Here is an 18,471-nt window from a genome sequence, read left to right as displayed (position 1 = left end):
CTGTAGAATAAAAAATCATGATCATCTCAAAAGATGAAGAAAAATCTTTTTGTAAAATTTAACATCTGTTGATGATTTTTTAAAAATTCCTCACAAAGTGGATATAGAGGGACCCTGACAATGTAAAGGCCATATATGATAAACCTATAGCTAATACTATACTTGATGGTGAAAAGCTAAAAGTATTTCCTCTAAGATCAGGAACAAGACATGGATGCCTTGCTCTTGTCACTTTAATTCAACATAGTATTGTAAGTTCTAGTCAGAGAATCAAGCAATCAGACCTAAAAAAAAATAAAAGGAATTCAATTTGGAAAGGAAGAAGTAAAATCGTCACTGTTTGCAAACAACATGACACTATACATAGAAAATCTTAAAGACACCACCAAAAAAACTACTAGAGATCATGAATGAATTCAGGATACAAAATCAGTACACAGACATCTGTCATAGTTTTATACACTAACAATGAACTATCAGAAAGAGAAATTGAGAAAACAATCCCATTTACCATCACATCAAAAAGAATAAAATATCTAGGAATAAATCTAAGGAGATAAAAGACCTATACTCAGAAAAATATTATGATATTAATAAAAGAAATTAAAGAAGACACAAAGAACTGGAAAGGTATTCCATGTTCATTGATTGGAAAAATTAATGTGGTTAAAATGACCATGCTACACAAGACAATCTACATATTTAATGCCTCTGTATCAAAATACGAATGTCATTTTTCACAGAACTAGAACAAATAATTCTAAAATTTATATGGAAACACAAAAGACCCAGAATAGCCAAAGCAATCTTTAGAAAGAAGAACAGAGTTGGAGGTATCATGTTCCTTGACTTCAGACTATGCTACAAAGCTACAGCAATCAAAACAGTGTATGGTTCTGGCACAAAAACAGACACATAGATCAATGGAGCAAAACAGAGAGCCCAGAAACAACGGGCAATTAACCTATGACAAAGGAGGCAGGAATATACCATGGGGAAAGACACTCTATTCAATAAATGGTGCTAGGAAAACTAGACATCTACTTATAAAAGAATACAATTAGAATATTTGCTCACACTGCATATAAAAATAACCTTAAAATGGGTTAAAGAACAAAATGTAATACTGGAAACCATAAAACTCCAAGAATAAAACATAGGCAGAACACTCTTTGATATAAATCATAGCAATATTTTTTGGATCTGTCTTCTAAGGCAAAAGAAACAAAAGCGAAAATAAACAAATGGGACCTAAATAAACTTAAAGATTTTTCTCACAGCATACTAAACCATTGACAAAATGAAAATACAGTCTTCTGAATGGGAGAAAATATTTACAAATGATATAACTCAAGAGGGGTTAATATCTAAAATAAACAGCTCACACAATTCAATATTAAAAAAAAAAACAAAAAAAACATGATTGAAAAAATGGGCCAAAGATCTAAACAGACATCTTGCCAAGAAGATATATGGATAATTAACAGGCACATAAAAAGATGCTCAACATCACCAATCATCAGAGAAATACGAATCAAAACCACAATGAGATATCACTTCACACCAGTCAGAATGTCCGTCATCAGAAAGACCACAAAGAACGAACGATGGAAAAGGAACAGAGAAAAAGGAGACCTCGACACTGTTGGGGGGAACGTAACTGGTGTATCCACTATGAAAAGCAGGATGGAAGTGCTTTAAAACACTAAAAATACAACTGGCATATAATCCGGCAATTATCTTGGGTATATATCCAAAGAAAATGAAAACACTAATTTTGTGAAGATACATGCAGCCCAATGTTTATTGCAACATACTATATATGAAATAGATAATTAACAAGAACTTACTATATAGCACAGGGCACTGGACTCAATACTCTGTAACAATCTATATGGGAAAAGAATCTGAAAAAGAATGAATATGTGTATATGTATAACTAAATCACTTTGCCGCACACCTAAAACTAACACAATATTGTCAATCAACTATTTGCTGTTGTTCAGTCACTAAGTTGTGTCCACACTCTGCAACTGCAGAGGTTTCCTTTTTCTCTGTTCCCATGAACTGCAGCATGCCAGACTTCCCTGTCCTTCACTATCTCCTGGAGTTCGCTCAAACTCATGTCCATTGAGTCAGTGATGCTATCCAATAATATAAAATAAGAATTAAATTTTCAAAAATTTGTATTCAACAAATCTAGATAAAATTCAGATATTCCAAAGAAAACTAGGCGGGGCGAGGAAAAAATTAGGTAGAAGAAAAGCGAGATCAGCAAAGCCAGACTGAAAAAAAAAAATTTCACTGAAACATCTGCCTAATTACAACATGCCAAAAACATTTCTGACAATGCTTCCAAACATGCCAGCATATCTGCCTGGCTTCCCCTAAGGGGTGCCTTCCCAGTGCCCATCCTCATGCTCATGGCCTTTGTCCTGTGACCTCTTGTCTCTCAGGCCGAGCTCCCCTGTACCTAGATCACTTGATCACCCAGAACCACCGGTGACACACAAATAAAGCATCATTCACACGGTCAGAACAACCACGCAAGGCCTTCCAGGGTGTTGGCAGGGGGCAGGAGATATACAAAAGGAATGAGAAAAGGTGGTGTCCTATTCTGTGAAGAATCAATTTTTAAAAGATATGGTATTTAAAAAAAAAAAAACCTTTCAACAATCCTCGCAACACCTTAAGGAAGGTGTGTCTCCTGAACACACCTTGTAATTCTATGTCTTCATGCCTTGGCTCATGCTCAGCACTCTGCCTTCAGCTCCTTTCATTTTCAGCCCCCAACTGTCTCAAGCTTATTCCTGAAGCACAAGCATCACTTCCTGCCGCTTTCCATGGCTCCCTAAAGCAGCATTCCCAACCCCCTCGCCAGACTTCCCAGCACTTACTACAAGTCACTACCACAGCATGGAAACCAGGGTGGGACCGTGTCACAGGGGCCATAAAGGTGGAATTGAATGGCAAAGACAGACGTATTCGGTATTTCTGCATTGATTTTTAAGGTGATTCAGACAAAAAAAAATACATTTTGTACACCAAATTCAAAATTCCGTGGATATTATTGTTTGTGTGTGTGGAGAAGGCAATGGCACCCCACTCCAGCACTCTTGCCTGGAAAATCCCATGGACGGAGGAGCCTGGTGGGCTGCCAGTCCATGGGGTCGCTAAGAGTTGGACACAACTGAGCGACTTCACGTTCACTTTTCAGTTTCACGCACTGGAGAAGGAAATGGCAACCCACTCCAGTGTTCTTGCCTGGAGAATCCCAGAGACCGGGGAGCCTGGTGGGCTGCCGTCTATGGGGTCACACAGAGTTGGACACAACTGAAATGACTTAGCAGCAGTAGCAGCAGTAAATCACTTCAGTTGTGTCCAACTCTTTGCAACCCTATGGACTGCAGCCTGCCAGCCTCCTCTGACCATGGGATTCTCCAGTCAAGAATACTGGAGTGGGTTGCCATTGCCTTCTCCAGGGGATCTTCCCAGCCCAGGAGTTGAACTCCCTCTCTGATGTCTCCTGCATTGGCAGGCGGGTTCTTTACCACTAGTGGTACCTGGGAAGCCCTACTAAACACTATTATTGTTTAGGAACAGGCTAAGTATGAGAGTAATGTGTATTTTTTAAATACTAAGAAATAACAGTCCAAGTGGACTCTACATGGATGTACAGTGACATGAACAAGTATCCATGAAGCAACACGATGGGACGTGTGTCTCTGGAGCTCCCTGTGGTGGCCGGGGTGTGCACAGGGCCTGACATGGGGCGGGTGCAGGAATCACATGCTGAATTGCTGGGAATGACGGGCTCCAGGACAAGGTGGCACTCTCTCGATGTTCACTACTACCTGCACCGGTGCTCCTTTATTTTACACCACCATCAGGTAACAGCAGCCTGCTCTTGCCTTTCAGATGACCCCCGTCATACTTGTTTTTTCCCCTTTATTTTCCAGGTAAAACAAAGTGTTGATATGCAAACGTCTTCACCTCTGGTCAGGTGCTTTCTGCACTCACCTCTAATGGGTCAAGTTCCTGGGCTGTGACTTTCACCACCCTCTACACTGTCAGAAGAAATCCTCCAGCACTGACAAGGCCCTGGCTTGGCTGCCTCTCTGTGTCAACCTCAGCAGTGTGTCCCTGGACCTGCCCATCGAGGGAACTCCAACTTACATTGTACACTCTGCCATCTTCCGTCGTGTAGATCCGTGGAAACAGGCCATCTGCATACCGGGAAGCCACAAGTCTCCCCAGAGACATCACATAATCTGCATGTGTATAAAGAAAAGCAGTCAAAATGGTACAATATCAACACTTATTTTTATTTCCAAATGCTTATCTCTGACATCAAATTATATCTGTGATGCTTATAATTCTGTTCTAGACAATGAAGTATTTCCAGGCACTATGATAAATGTGACTGCTATAACACCAAATGTATGAATGAATGGGAAGGACGAACAGTGTTTATTTCTTGGCCTGCTGGGTCTTTTGCCCAGAACGATTAAGGCAGAGGTCAAAAAGATGACACAGAAATTATGTTTAATTCCAGAAATCTTTTATTTGGGACTTGGACTTAGTTTTCAGAATTTTAAAAATAAAACCTAGGGGCTTCTCTGGCGGTTCAATGGTTAAGAATCTGCCTGCCAATGCAGGGGACACGGGTTCCATCCCTGCTCCTGGAGGATCCCACATGCCACGCAGCAACTAAGCCCATGCACCACAACTGTTGAGCCCACACGCCCTAGAGCCCATGTCCAGCAACAAAAGCCACTCAATGAGAAGTCTACACACCGCAGCTAGAGAGCAGCCCCCACTCACCACAACTAGAGAAAGACCACGTGCAGCAACGAAGCTCCAGCACAGCCAGAAAGTAAATTAAATGAATAACAATTTTAAATATTAAACTTAGATATTATCTACTGTTCCCTCAAGTAGGGGGTTGTGAATAAATGAGATGAAGCAAGAGTCAGAATACTCATACAGAATGTCAAAACCACTTTCTTCTCAGAGCATAAGCTCAGCTGTTCAACATCCACCCCGTAAACCCTCACTGAACACCCACTATGTGCTGACACAGTGTTTCCAGAATGGGAATACAATGCTTCCTGAAACACAGTCATTCCCTCACACGACTAAAAGAAAGTTTCATGGACTGGTTATGACTTGGCAAGGCAGAGATGAGGTAAGGCTTCAGGAACTGTTTTTATTGTGATGATTATTTTCTTCTTATTATAAATTATTAAGTCCCAAAAGTGGTGAAGAGAGTGGTGATGCTCTTGGATCCAACACTCCCTTTCCTCTGCCTTTCTAGGGAGGCAGGATCACAGCCTGCTTGGGAAAGCAGGAAGGGCAAGGCCACATTTTATAGACCAGGCTTGGTCCCAAATCACCAGCAATGATAAACTTTACAAGTCTTGAAGTTCAATGTCCATAATAGGAAAGAGCAAAGAATGGGTACTTGAATTCTGTCAGCAATATTCTCATTCAATAAATCTCTCAAACTCTAAAACCTTCATTTCCAAGATTTCAACATCGTGACTGACATTTATAGAGCAACTTCACATCACCAGCAGCATTCTCTCTTTACCTCAGGCATTCATCTGGAGTCAGGAGAGAGGGCTGTGTTTTTGAGAACTGAAGGAGATTAATTTATGTAAGCCTCCATCAGCTGTATAGCCAATTAAAATAAAAGGCATTGTGAATTCCTCATTCAATAATGGTGAAGTAGGTTTTATTGCTAACTCTTACACAGGAAAAAAACAAAAAACCTCTCGACAAAATATTTAAAAAGCTACTTGAAGGCACTAGAGAGCAATCAAGAACAGGCAGAAACTGGAGTGGCATTAATTCTTGAAAGAAGGAAATTGGTGAATTCTGCATTTATTTAACAGGGGAGACACTTTGAAGTTTGAGTCCGACCAAGTTAACTGCTTGCTAGGATAAGAATCAGATCTACACCCATCAAATGATAAGTGGATAAACAAACCGTGCAATATCCATACAATTCATCTCCTGACAGTAACTGACCATAAAACAAGTAGAGTTCTGGTATATGCTGCTGCTGCTGCTGCTGCTGCTGCTGCTAAGTCAATTCAGTCGTGTCTGACTCTGTGCGACCCCAGAGACGGCAGCCCACCAGGCTCCCCCGTCCCTGGGATTCTCCAGGCAAGAACACTAGAGTGGGTTGCTATTTCCTTCTCCAGTGCATGAAAGTGAAAAGTGAAAGTGAAGTCGTTCAGTCAAGTCTGACTCTTAGCGACCCCATGGACTGCAGCCTACCAGGCTCCTCCATCCATGGGATTTTCCAGGCAAGAGTACTGGAGTGGGGTGCCATTGCCTTCTCCCTCTGGTATATGCTACAACATACTAATAGACGGATCTTAAAAACATCATGTTAAATGAAAGATATCAGTCACAAAGAGGCTTCTTGGCAGAGGATGAGATGGTGGGATAGCATCACCAACTCAATGGACATGAATATGAGCAGACTCCCGGAGACAGTAAGGACAGGGGAGCCTGGCATGCTGCAGTTTATGGGCTCGCAAAGAGTCAGACACGACTTAGCAACTGAACAACAACAGAAACTGGTGGCTCAGTGGTAAAGGACCCGCCTGGCAACATAGGAGACTCGGGTTTGATCCGTGGGTCAGGACGATCCCCTGGAGAAGGCAATGGCACCCCACTCCAGTATTCTTGCCTGGGAAATCCCATGGACAGAGGAGCCTGGTGGGCTGCAGTTCATGGGGTTGCAAAAGAGTGGGACACAACTTAGCAACTAAACAACAATCAGCCAAAAAACATCTCATATTATATGACTCTATTTGTATGAAATGTGCAGAACAAGCAAATCTAGAGAGATAGAAAGTAGATTACTTTGGCCTGGGGCCTTATGGGCAGGGTGTATAGCTAAGAAGTACAAGGTTTATTTCTGAGGTGATGAAAATTTTCTTTAAGTTGACTGTGATAATAGTTGCACATTTCTGTGAATATACTAAAGAATATTGAATCATATATTTTAAATTGGTTAATGGTATAGAATGTGAATTACATCTCAATAAAGCTGTTATTTCTGAAAAAACAGATAAGAGAGGGACTTCCCTGGCAGTCCAGTGGTTAAGACTATGCATTTCCACTGCAGGCAGCACAGGTTTGATCCCTGACTGGGGAACTAGGATCCCACATGCCACATAGCATGATCAAAAATAATTTTTTTAAGTAGATATAAGAATACATCTGTGTTTTTTAAAATTAATTTTTATTGGAGTATAATTGCTTCACAATGTTGTGTTAGTTTCCACTGTACTGCAAAATGAATCAGCCATACCTGAACTAGTTGTTTCCTATTGGGATAAACATTAAAGAGATTTGCAAAAATGTAAAACTGTGCCACTCTTCCTACTAGCATTTTTATTTTAAAAAATTTACTTATTTTTCTTAAAAGTGTTATGCTAACATATAACAGGTTTGTGACTTTTAAATGAACAAATATTTTTAAAGGTTTTAGTTTTAACTTCCAATACAACAAATGTCAATGGATATAAAATGCATATATTCTAAGTATAAGAGATTAAATGAGTACATGATATGAACATGTATAGAGGAAATGTAATGAATAAAGAAGCATCAGGGTAAAAACATTTTCATTCCCTGGTGGTTCGGTGGCAAAGAATCCTCCTGCCAATGCAGAAGACATGGGTTCAATCCCTGGGTCAGGAAGATCCCCTGGAGAAAAGAAATGGCAATCCCCTCTAGTATTCTTGCCTAGAAAATCTCGATCCATGGGATGGCAAAAGACAGACATGACTGGGTGACATTCTAACGACAAAACAAAATAACAACAACTCTAATGACAGTGGTTTTCTCATCAGAAATCACGGAGGGGGCTTCCCTGGTGGCTCAGTGATAAAGAATCCACCTGCCAACACAGGAGGCCTGGGTTTGATCCTTAATCCGCGAAGATTCCACATACCTTGGAGGAACTAAGCCTATGGGTCACAACTACTGAGCCTGCACTCTAGAGCCTGGGGGCTGCAACCACTGAAGACGGCACGCCCTAAGCCAAAGCAACGAGAAGCCTGTACATCACGACTAGAGTGGCCCCCTGCTCTCCACAACTAGATAAAAGCCTGGGCAATGACAAAGACCCAGCACAGCCAAAGAAATCATGGAGGCCAAAAGGAAGCAGCTTCTTTGTTTCTTTGTTTTGGCTGTGCCTCTCAGTCCGTGGGATCTTAGTTCCCCAACCAGAGATCGAACCTGTGCCCGCTGCGGTGGAAGCGCAGAGTCTTAACCACTGGACTGCCAGGGAAGTACCCATACAGTCTCTCTTAAGTGCTAAAAGAAAAGAACTGTCAACACCAAATCTTATATCTGGTGAAATTACTCTTCAAGAATGAAGGAGAAATAAACATACTGTCAGACGAAGAAACTAAAAAAAATAAAAGTTCCCAGCAGAACTATTCTTATAGAATAAATAAAGTTCTACAAACAGGAAGGAGATGATAAAAGAAAGAACTCTGAAACATCAGGAAGGAAGAACACAGTAAGTATTGACACATATAAATATGCGTAAATAAGCAGACTCTTCTTGAATTTTCTAAATTGCTTGACAGTTGAATAAAAAACTAAAGTACAGCCTAATGTGATTCTCAATGTATGAAAAAATAAAGCATATTAAAAATGAGGAGATTAAAGGGACATAAAGGGAAATAGTGTCCATTCTTTATCCAAACTGGTAAAATGCTGATAACAGGAGACTTTGATATGTTACATATTTATAATGTAATACCTAGCACAACCACTAAAAGAGCTGCACGAAGAGATACACTCAAAAATATTACAGATAATTTTTTTTAAATTCTGAACAGTGTTTAAGAAACCCAGAGCTAGGCAAGAAAAATAAACAAATGGAAAACAGATAAAAAAAGAAAACAAAACAAAACAAAAAACAAAATAGCAAACTCTAACATACAAATAATTATACTAAATACAAATGGTATAGAGAAACAGTTAAAAGAGATTAGCAAAGAGGATTTAAAAACTGATTATATAATGTGTCTAAGAAATTTGCTTCAAATATACTGATATATAAGTTAAAGTAAAAGGACAAAAAAGATGTCATGTAAATATTAATAAAAACAGCAGGGTTGATTGTATTAACGTAAAAAAAGTAAACTACAGAGCAAAGAACATGACTAAGGGTAGAGAGGACATTATGTAATTATAAAAGTGGCAATTCTCCAGGAAGACTTTGAAATCCTAAGTGACATGATGAAACAAAATTTGAATAGTTTTATGTCTATTACAGAAATTGAATTTCTTATCAAACTTTTCTTACAAACTCCAGCCTCAGATAAATTTTACCAGTGAGTTCTATCAAACATTTGAAGATGAACTAGTACCAATCATATACAAACACCATCAGAACACAGAGGAGAGGGCAACACTTCCAAATCATTTTATGAGGCCAACATAATCCTGATACCAAAACCTAATAAGGACATTAAAAGAGAATTACAGAGTAACACCCCTCATGATCTTAAATGGAAAAATCCTTGACAAAATATGAAGAATTGTTATTTTGCTAATGTTAATGACTGAATTATAATTATTACCCTAATCCATAGCCTCCAAAAGGGGTTTGCACATGCCAGGGTGGGAGCAAGACATCTGCAGGGTGTGAGGGGTATAACTTATATTTAGGTTTTATTTCATCTTTAAAGAAGAAAGAATGAAATTAAGTATTACTAATATTTAATAGGTGGATTGAAGATTGTACATCTACATAATATACATATATTGGGGGTCCATGTGCAAACCTTTTTTACCCATAAGGATGTGAGATCAAAACAAACTCAGAGGAACATCCCTGGTGGTCCAGGGGCTAAAACTCTGTGATCCCAATGCAGGGGGCCCAGGTTCGATCCCTGGTCAGGGAGTTAGATCCTGCATGCTGCAACTCAAAGATCCTGCATGCTGTGACTATTAATAAGGCCTGGCACAGTCAAATAAAAAAATAAACCAACTCAGAGACCTGTGTTTTGAGGGGACTTCAGAACTGATGCCGCCTCCTCAAAGGCTAAAGGGCAGCATGCTGTTTGGGCTTTCCAGTCAGTGCTGCTTTGTATTAATACCTTCACAATGTGGGAATCCAATCTGCGATAAAATCTGTTTCAAGGTCAATTTGTTGCTCTTAAGCCCATGCAGTTGAAGCCATTCCTCAGATGAGATGAGACTCTGCTTGACTGAGTCTGTTCTAGTGTCGCTTAGTCCCTCTTGCTTCCGAGGCTGCTCCTCAGAGATGGTGGAAGATGAGCCTGGTACTTCCATCTCTGAATTAGGATCTAAGTCACAGGAACCTCCTGTAAGGGCAATTGTCAAAATCAGACTTCCTGAAAACTTAGAAACAAGCTAATATCAACTGAGAACTGGTTTAATATAAATGAGAGTACAATTACACTGAATGCTATTTAGCACAGGTAAAAATAATACAAATTGTATATTTGTTGGCAAAGAAGATACCTAAATATACGACTAAAAGGTATTCATAAAATTCAGTATCTATATTTGCATACCCCCACTCAGAAAAACATCGAGAAAGATATATGCCAATTTTACAGTAGTTTCCTCTGTGTGGTGAATACAAGGATTCACCATCCCATGTTTCATTCTCTGGGACTTTACTAGAAAGTTGTGGCTTTCTGGCTCAAGTAGCCAGAAAGTTTAAGAGATCAGCCCAACTTAAAGCAATATACAACACACTGAACTGATCCAGACCTGCCTAAACAAAGCTGGTGTACACATGGAGTGGGGAGACTGTAATGTGATCTTAGCTCACTCACCACTACTTCAGGCAGGGCCTGAAAATCTAAGGAAAGAGTAGAAAGCTCTGCTTCCCTTTGTATCTAGGAATGTGCAGTGCATGTAAATGGGTTCCCTGGAATGCAACATTTTCCAACAATGGAAAAACTCCCTTCTCCCATTTCTAAAATTCTCATCCTATTTCCAGAAAGTATCCCTGTTATGACAAGCAAGTTTAGTCAAACAGAAATCAATTGGACCCAAGCTAGGGAGGTTTTGTGAAAAGACGTTAGACATACTATTAGCAAACGTTTATTTAACTTTGTATATTTTCTCTGTAGTATACATTTTCCCTTACAGTAACCTAATGAGGTAGGTGGTACTACTATTCCCATCTTACAGATGAGGAAACCAACACAGAGGCGGTCTAACTAACTTGGCCAGTTCTCACAGCTGGTGGGGGTGGGGTGGGGGGAGGTATGTGGCTTAGATTCTAACCCGGGCCTTCCATTCCAGGGTCTATGTTCTGCGGACTTTACAATAAAAAATCCAACTGCATGCAGCAACTTTCATTTGTTGGCCAGGAACTGGGCTGAGCCTTTCAAAGACTATCTCACAAATTCTTCATAACGGTATCAGTTACCCACTGCTATCACCCTACTTACATTTGAGGAATTGGAACATGTTCAGGAGACACAGTCAGTAAAGCAGAAGCAGAAATCAAAGCCATTTCTTTACCACTCTGCCATGGTGATAAGTGACCTCTTCCCACCTGGTCCTATGCTACAAGGCTATAGACTCCATACAACAGGACTGCTGTCCAGGAGGGCTCCTGGGTCCTCACTGAAGACCGAGCACTGACCTTTATTCTCAGACCTCAGGCTCAGTAAGGGTTTTCCAGGTGGCACTAGTGTTAAAGAATCAGAGACACAGCTTCGATTCCTGGGTCAGGAAGACCCCCTGGATGAGGGCATGGCAACCCACTCCAGTATTCTTAGTTGGAGAATCCCCATGGACAGAGAAGCCTGGCAGGCTACAGTCCATGGGGTCACAAAGAGTTGGAAGTGATTAAGCACACATGCACAGGCTCAATAAGCTTTTTGACTTATTTTCAAATTTTCAAAGATGATGGTTTCTGGACTTCCCTGGTTGTCCAGTGGTTAAGAATTCGCCTGCCTATGCAGGGGTCATGGGTTCCATCCCTGGTCGAGGAAGATTCCACATGCTGCAGGGCAACTAAGCCCGTGCGCTGTAACTGAGCCTGAGCTCTGGAGCTGGTGCTCTGCAACAAGAGAAGTCATTGCAATTAGAAACCCACACTGCAATTAGAGAGTAGCCCCCACTTGTTACAACTCGAGAAAGCCTGCGAGCAGCAATGAAGACCCAGCACAGCTGAAAACTAACTAACTAAATAATAAAGATAATGATTTTCATTTTAAGGTTTATGTGAATTTGTACTGTCCCTATATGTTGAATTCCAAATTTCAAACAAATTCATATTTTTGGTGAAGATCTTCTTTCTACAAAGGCTCAATTTGATGAGAACGTTACAATAGTATTTGGAGAGCATCATGTAGGAGTTGGAAGATCATGGATGAAAACTCCTTATAGGTCCATTCTGCCATTTTAAGCAAGTGATTCCTCCTCTCTGCACTGTTTATACATCCTAACTCCCAGGGCCACCGCAAGGAACAAATGTGCCAATGCGTGGATGAGCACTTGATACATCAGAAAGAACTATGCACAAATAAATTCCTTAAAAGTCATTACTCTTCATACTATTTGTAACCTAATAAATGGACTTTTTAAGCTTTAAAAAAAGTTATTACCCTTTAGTAATTGTGCCTTGTTTCATACATCCACTTTTATCCAAACCTCCTTTTGGAAGTCCCAAAGTTCCCAGAGCTATGAAGTTTGGAATCCTCCTCCTCCTTTAGAATCACAGAATATGAAGACAGCAAGATGGGCAGGCTAATATGCTTCTGCTTTCTTTTTGAGATCTGTCCAACAAAGACTGCCAGCTGAAGGACTTTTAAATTTGGTCAATGGTTCCTATAGAAACTAGAAAAAGGAAGCTCAGAATATTTTTCACTATTTCATCATTTCCAGTTACTCTCTTTCCTGAACACACTCATCTACCTCCTGTAATCTTCTTCCTAAAGGGAGCTACATGCCTGAGGTTAAAAAAGGAGCACAGCTACACAAACTGCTCACTAAGGCTACTAAACTGGATTTTGGAAGCTTAAAGAAGATTTTAGAAGAGCCATAGCTTTTGCTTTTAAGCCAAATGGACATATTCTCAATTCCAAACAAAAGGCAACTGAATCCTTCAGCTAAGGTGTATGGCCCAGTCCCTTCTGCATTTGAAAGATTTTTATTTATCTTAAAAATATTAATTATTTATTTATTTGACTGCACTGGGTCTTAGTTGCCACCCGCCTAGTTGCAGCATATGGGATCTAGCTCCCTGACCAAGGATAGAATCCAGGCCCCTGCAATGGGAGCACAGAGTCCCAGCCACTGGACTACCAGGGAAGTCCCTCAAATGATCTTTTTAAATAATTTTTTTAAGTCTAGTAGGCTCTGTCAGATCAGAAAACCTATAGGAGTCCTCCTAATTCACATCTTGACTTTTCTGGCTTTTTAGCATGAGAATACCTGTATTGAGCTGAACCTATCCAGAGACAACAAGGAAGGAAGGAGAGAAAGGGCACCTCCAACAGAAGAGATCATTCTTCTCAAATGGGGTAAGAGGTACCCTGGAGAAGCCAGAAAGTTTCCAGAGCAAAGTTGCCAAGTGAACTGACAAAGCAATCCTTCCACACAGCCCACCTGTATTCCTACCTCTAAGCCGGTCTCAGGTCATTCTCCTGCGTGGAATCTCAGCCTTGAAGGCCCATTTCCAATCCCATCTCCTCCATTAAGCCTCTCCAGAGGCCTCATCAAACTCCTGCACCCTCCCCCTGTGAAAGCCCCAGTTTTTGCTTGGCTATTCCACCCATGTGGCCTTAGCCACTTCAAGTCTGTCCTCCCTAGATTGAAAATACATTCGATTACTACAGGGATAAACCACATGAATGTCCTCAGCACAGTGCCTTATATACAGCAGGTACTTTGTACAAGTATTGAGTTGAATTAAATTGATCACTCAGAATTACTGAGAATCCTGATTGTTCCAAAAAAGGCAAAGATTCGCAGTGCGGGAAATAGCTGTCTCTTTAAATAGACATTTTCCAGCTCTGACTATGTTATTATGATTAGTATTATAACTGAGTTTCTTTATCTGAGGTTATTACAATATACAGGAATCCAGAAGTTAGAAATAACAAATTGCAGTTGAGCACTTCCCTAAGTTTTAAAAGCTATCCAAGAGCCAAAGTTTTGGGAAATAGAAAAAGGTTTTCCTACATAGAAAGAGGAAGTATAAATGGAAAAAAGAAAAAAAAAAAAAAGAAGAAGAAGAAGTGAAAGTGTGAGCTGAAGGCAGCTGCAGGCAGGCAGAAGTTTGGGGAAAATATAGAAAGTTGTCTAAACTGGCACAATCCAAAGTCCCCAAGCAAGGTAACTAGGGGCTCCAGGTACGGCCACCCTGGAGCTGCTGGGTCTTTGGGTACCAGGCAGCAAGAGATGTCCCTTGGCCGCCCTGAGCTGAGTCCTACAGAAGGCCTCGTGCCTTAAGACAGCAGTCCTGTATGGTTAGAGGTTGAGTGGCAATGTTATTCCATTGTGTCTGACTGTGCAACCCCATGGACAGTGTAGCTTGCCAGGCTCCTTTGTCCATGGGATTCTCCAGGCAAGAATACTGGAGTGGGTAGCCATTTCCTTCTCCAGGGGATCTTCCCGACCCAGGTATGGAACCTAGATCTCCTACTTTGGCAGGCAGATTCTTTACTAGCTGAGTCACCTGGGAAGCCCTGGTCCCACCGTGGCGCCCACCAGTGGCTGAGCTGGTGGTATCGTGGGTGCCTGCCTCGCTTCCACTGCTCTTCTAGCAGAAAGGTGCACTCCAGAAAGCAGCCGGTCCAAACCAATATCAGGCCGCTCCTGCACTTTCGCCCTCCAGCCCTTGGCTGAGGGAGGTTTGCAGGCGGCAGAGACCACGGTGGCCACGTGGACACGGTGGACGTGCCCCATCAACCGGGATCACAGTCTAAGTTGGCCAGCGCCATGGGCCCAGCCGGCCGCCGACCCCACTAGCCAGCCCATGACTAACGAAGTGGCCCTGGAGCTACCCACTGCACCAAAACGGGGCTCCCTGTCCGCTTGTGCAGTGCGGGCGGCGGGAATAGGCCGGTCCGGTGGGATATGCGGGGCTGAGCCCAGAGAGCTGTCGGAGAGCCGGGCCTGCCTCAACGGAGCGCTCGGGCCCGCGCCAGGGAGGGAAGGGCCCTTCACATCTCGGGCTGGGGCTGAGGGGGCCACCACCACCACAGTGCATGACTTAATTATAATTTAATTCAGTCTAAATATCTGGCACGCTTCTACCTGCTTCACCTTATCAGTGTCGGCCTAGAGTACAGACAAAATTTTTCTAAGCTGGGTCTCCACCACAGAGGCGAGCTTTCCCCCCGGAATGAGGGGAGGTGCAAAGCGCTCTAAGGTAGGAGGGGTCGGGACGCGTTTCTGGCTGACCCTGGTATGAATTAGTTAAGTGACTCAGGGTAAGTTGCCGAGCTTTCCCCTAAGCGGGGGCCAGTCCAGCTCGTAAACTGTGGGATTCCAAGGCTTCCATCAGCAGCCTGCTGGGAACCTGGGCGCCTCAGGGGTTCTGACGTGAGGGGACAGCAGTCCGCACTTACGAGGCAACCTGTCAGGTGAAAGACCAGGCGGTTCCTGTCAGCAGCCACCTTCCCCTGCTTGGGGGGCCTTTCGGCCCGTGAGGACAGGCGAGGTATGCATCTCGATTGATAAAGAGCGACTCCAGCGGACGAAGTGTCCGAGCTTGGTGCGAAAGGATTCCAGCCGTTCTGTTTCTCTGTGACCCGAGGGCGACCTGTGGGGCACAGCGTCGCGGCGGTCGCTCGGACACCTCCAATCACGGCGCGGCTCCCCGGTCCGGCCCCGCCTACGGAGCACGTGCCCCCGCGGAGGCGGAGCCAGGGGCGGAGGGGCGGGGCTCCGAGGAGGCGCTGGGACTCGGTGCTTGGGCGCGGCTGGGTGTGCGGGCCCAGCTGAGACAGATGACCGGAAGAACTGTGAACTGTAGTCTTGCAAGTTTGTAATTTTGGAGAGGGGCGGGGGTGGGGCTGCAGTTACCAAAATTCCTCCTTTCTATTGCATGTGAGTATTCCTATAGGTATTACTTTGTCCATTTGGCTTTATTTTTAACCCTTATTTTCATTTGTAACAATGAGTAAGCAAAGAGCGCAAGACGTGATTTTTTTTTCAGTCACTCGGAAATAAAATTGTTTATGAAAAGCATCTTTAAATCCTTAATAAGATCCCACAGGCAAGTATTGTTTTACTGTGTTGAGATATTAAAATGTGTCTTAGATTTTAAAATTCAAGAAGTGACCAGATTATTTTTGGCTGTTTTTTGTTGTTGTTGTTGTTAAGTTTTTGGCTCAGAGATATAATAAAACATAGTTAATATTAGAACTGAATATTTCTGTCCCCAACAGAAAAGTCTACCTCATCTACAGGGGTTTATTTTTCCTATATTCTTTGAATGCCTTTATAACTATAAAAGTACTGAAAGGTTTGCTCTCATCATAAATCATTACACACAATTATTAGATTGTATACTACTGTCCCAAATGACACCTGCCATTTGCACCCCCAAAAAACAAACAAAAACTCAGCAGTACTGAAGATTCTGTTCAGAAGGCAAGTAGCACAGTGGCCATGCCCATGTTTGCCTATGCCACATTAAACCCTGCTGCCCACACCCTGCCAGGCTTGTATTCCTAGGTCACTGTGGGTGAGACAGAGAGTACAGCATCCACTCTACCAAACCCACTGCCTCATGCTGTCACACCGGGCACCCCACCTTCATCCCATGTCCTCTCCCTTCCCTGTGACACTCGCCTCTTAACATGCAAGTCACTGCAGGTGACTCTATGCTCTGTCAATTATGTGTATATGCCTGTAAGCATACATTCTGAGGAAACATTAATTATTAATTATTTAAAGTGTAGACAGAAAAGTGAGCAGAACTTGAAATCATTTTGAAATACTGCATTGCTGATAGGGACTTCAGTTCAGCCAGCTTTACGGGAATTCAACTTATTTTTGGTTGCTGAGTGGTGTGGAGTAAGAATATCTTTCGCAGAACTTCTCTGGTGCTCCGGAGAAGTTATTTGACCTTTGTACTATTTACTTTTCAAGTTGAATGGTTTTTCTTTTCTCTTAAACAAGCCTATCACTGGCACTACTAGGCTTAAGACTCTGCGCTTCCGATGGAGGGGGCACAGGTTCCATCCCTCAGGAAACTAGATCCCACGTATCAAAACTAAAGATCCTGCATGCCTCAACTAAGACCTGGTGCAGCCAAATAAATATTAAAACAAAACAAAACCTTTAGCACAGTTGCAATATGCCATTGGACTGAACCTTTACACTTTTGTTTTGAATTTTATACATATTTTGTATCTTACCTTCAACCTTAGTAATTGACATCTATCATTTCACTCCCATCCTTAAAGTAATATCTGTGTGTGTGTCTGTGTGTGCGTGTGTCTGTGTGTTCAGTTGTGTCCAATTCTTTGGAGTTCATGGGTTGTAGCTTGTGAAATTTCCAGGTGAAAATACAGGAGTGTGTTGCCATTTTCTACTCCAAGGAATCTTCGCCACCCAGCGATATAACCCTCCTCTTTTACATCTAATGCGTTGGCAGGCGGATTCTTTACCACTGCGCCATCTGGGAAGTAAAGTTTAACCTGAGTTTACCATTCAGGAACCATATACTTTCAACCTCTTTGCCCACAACTCAAACTCTCCAGCAGAGAGACAAATGTGGTTCCTGCCTCTGACCACAGATGCCTCTACTCCAACACCCGCTTTACCTGAATTACCACCACTTGGGGGCCACAGCCCCCAGAACCAACAGGGCCAGCTTAAGCCCCTATCTCTACTCGGCCCTCAGGACACTCCAGCCCCAATCATTTCTTTCCACCTGTCCAGATTTAGAGCACCAGTTGTCAGTACCACACTTGGCACCATGTCCAAGTGTGACAACCCTTTACGTTGTTATTTGACCTTTGTACTGTTTATTTTTCAAGTTGAATGTTTTTTCTTTTTTCTTAAACAAGACTATCACTGGCACTACTGGTCTTATGATCATGATTAGAATCTTGGTAGGTGAGGGGCAGGGAGGGTGATAAATGAAACAAGAGGAAGAAAAGCAATTTTCCTGAGCTCACCACAAAACCTGGAACCAGAGAAAAAGTAAAATGTTAATCCAAGGGAATTGTATATATACGTGAGGATGAGTCAGAGAGAATGATCACAGAAGCACTCCTGAAGAGGAAGGAGGCAATGGGGAGTGAAGCAACTGCATCAGGCAGCAGTTGCTCTTAAACCTTGGATGGTGCTGTTGGTCTAGGGAGTTTGGCTGCCATGGGCTGCTTGAGACATCAGGGCAGGCAAAGTCCAAAGAGACATTTGTACATAGCGTGATATTCTTCAGTTCACTGTTCTTTGTGTGGGGAGTGAATGCAGGTCTGC

At 42.3% G+C, this 18,471-nt stretch overlaps 1 protein-coding gene across 9 annotated transcripts in view; it reads right to left on the bottom strand.

Annotated features, from left to right (window-relative positions):
• VWA3B (von Willebrand factor A domain containing 3B) overlaps positions 1–15,842 on the bottom strand; it is a 168,427-nt gene extending 152,585 nt beyond the window's left edge. For 8 of the 9 annotated variants that reach the window (XM_070798244.1, XM_070798245.1, XM_070798248.1 and 5 more), the window contains exons 1-4: positions 15,606–15,842; positions 10,140–10,367; positions 4,177–4,271; positions 1,851–1,907 (exon numbers count right to left, since the gene is read on the bottom strand). In XM_070798244.1, coding sequence (XP_070654345.1) covers positions 1,851–1,907; positions 4,177–4,271; positions 10,140–10,335 — 348 coding nt within the window. In that variant the 5' untranslated portion in view covers positions 10,336–10,367; positions 15,606–15,842. The remainder of the gene's footprint in view (positions 1–1,850; positions 1,908–4,176; positions 4,272–10,139; positions 10,368–15,605) is intronic. The other variant, XM_070798247.1, reaches the window with a different exon arrangement.
• Between the last annotated feature and the right edge of the window lie 2,629 nt (positions 15,843–18,471).

Source organism: Bos indicus, chromosome 11 (assembly GCF_029378745.1).
Source record: "Bos indicus isolate NIAB-ARS_2022 breed Sahiwal x Tharparkar chromosome 11, NIAB-ARS_B.indTharparkar_mat_pri_1.0, whole genome shotgun sequence".
In the NCBI taxonomy this organism is placed as follows: Eukaryota; Metazoa; Chordata; class Mammalia; order Artiodactyla; family Bovidae; genus Bos; species Bos indicus.
The sequence above is the reverse complement of the archived record's forward strand: the minus strand, read 5'-3'. Positions and strand labels throughout refer to the sequence as shown.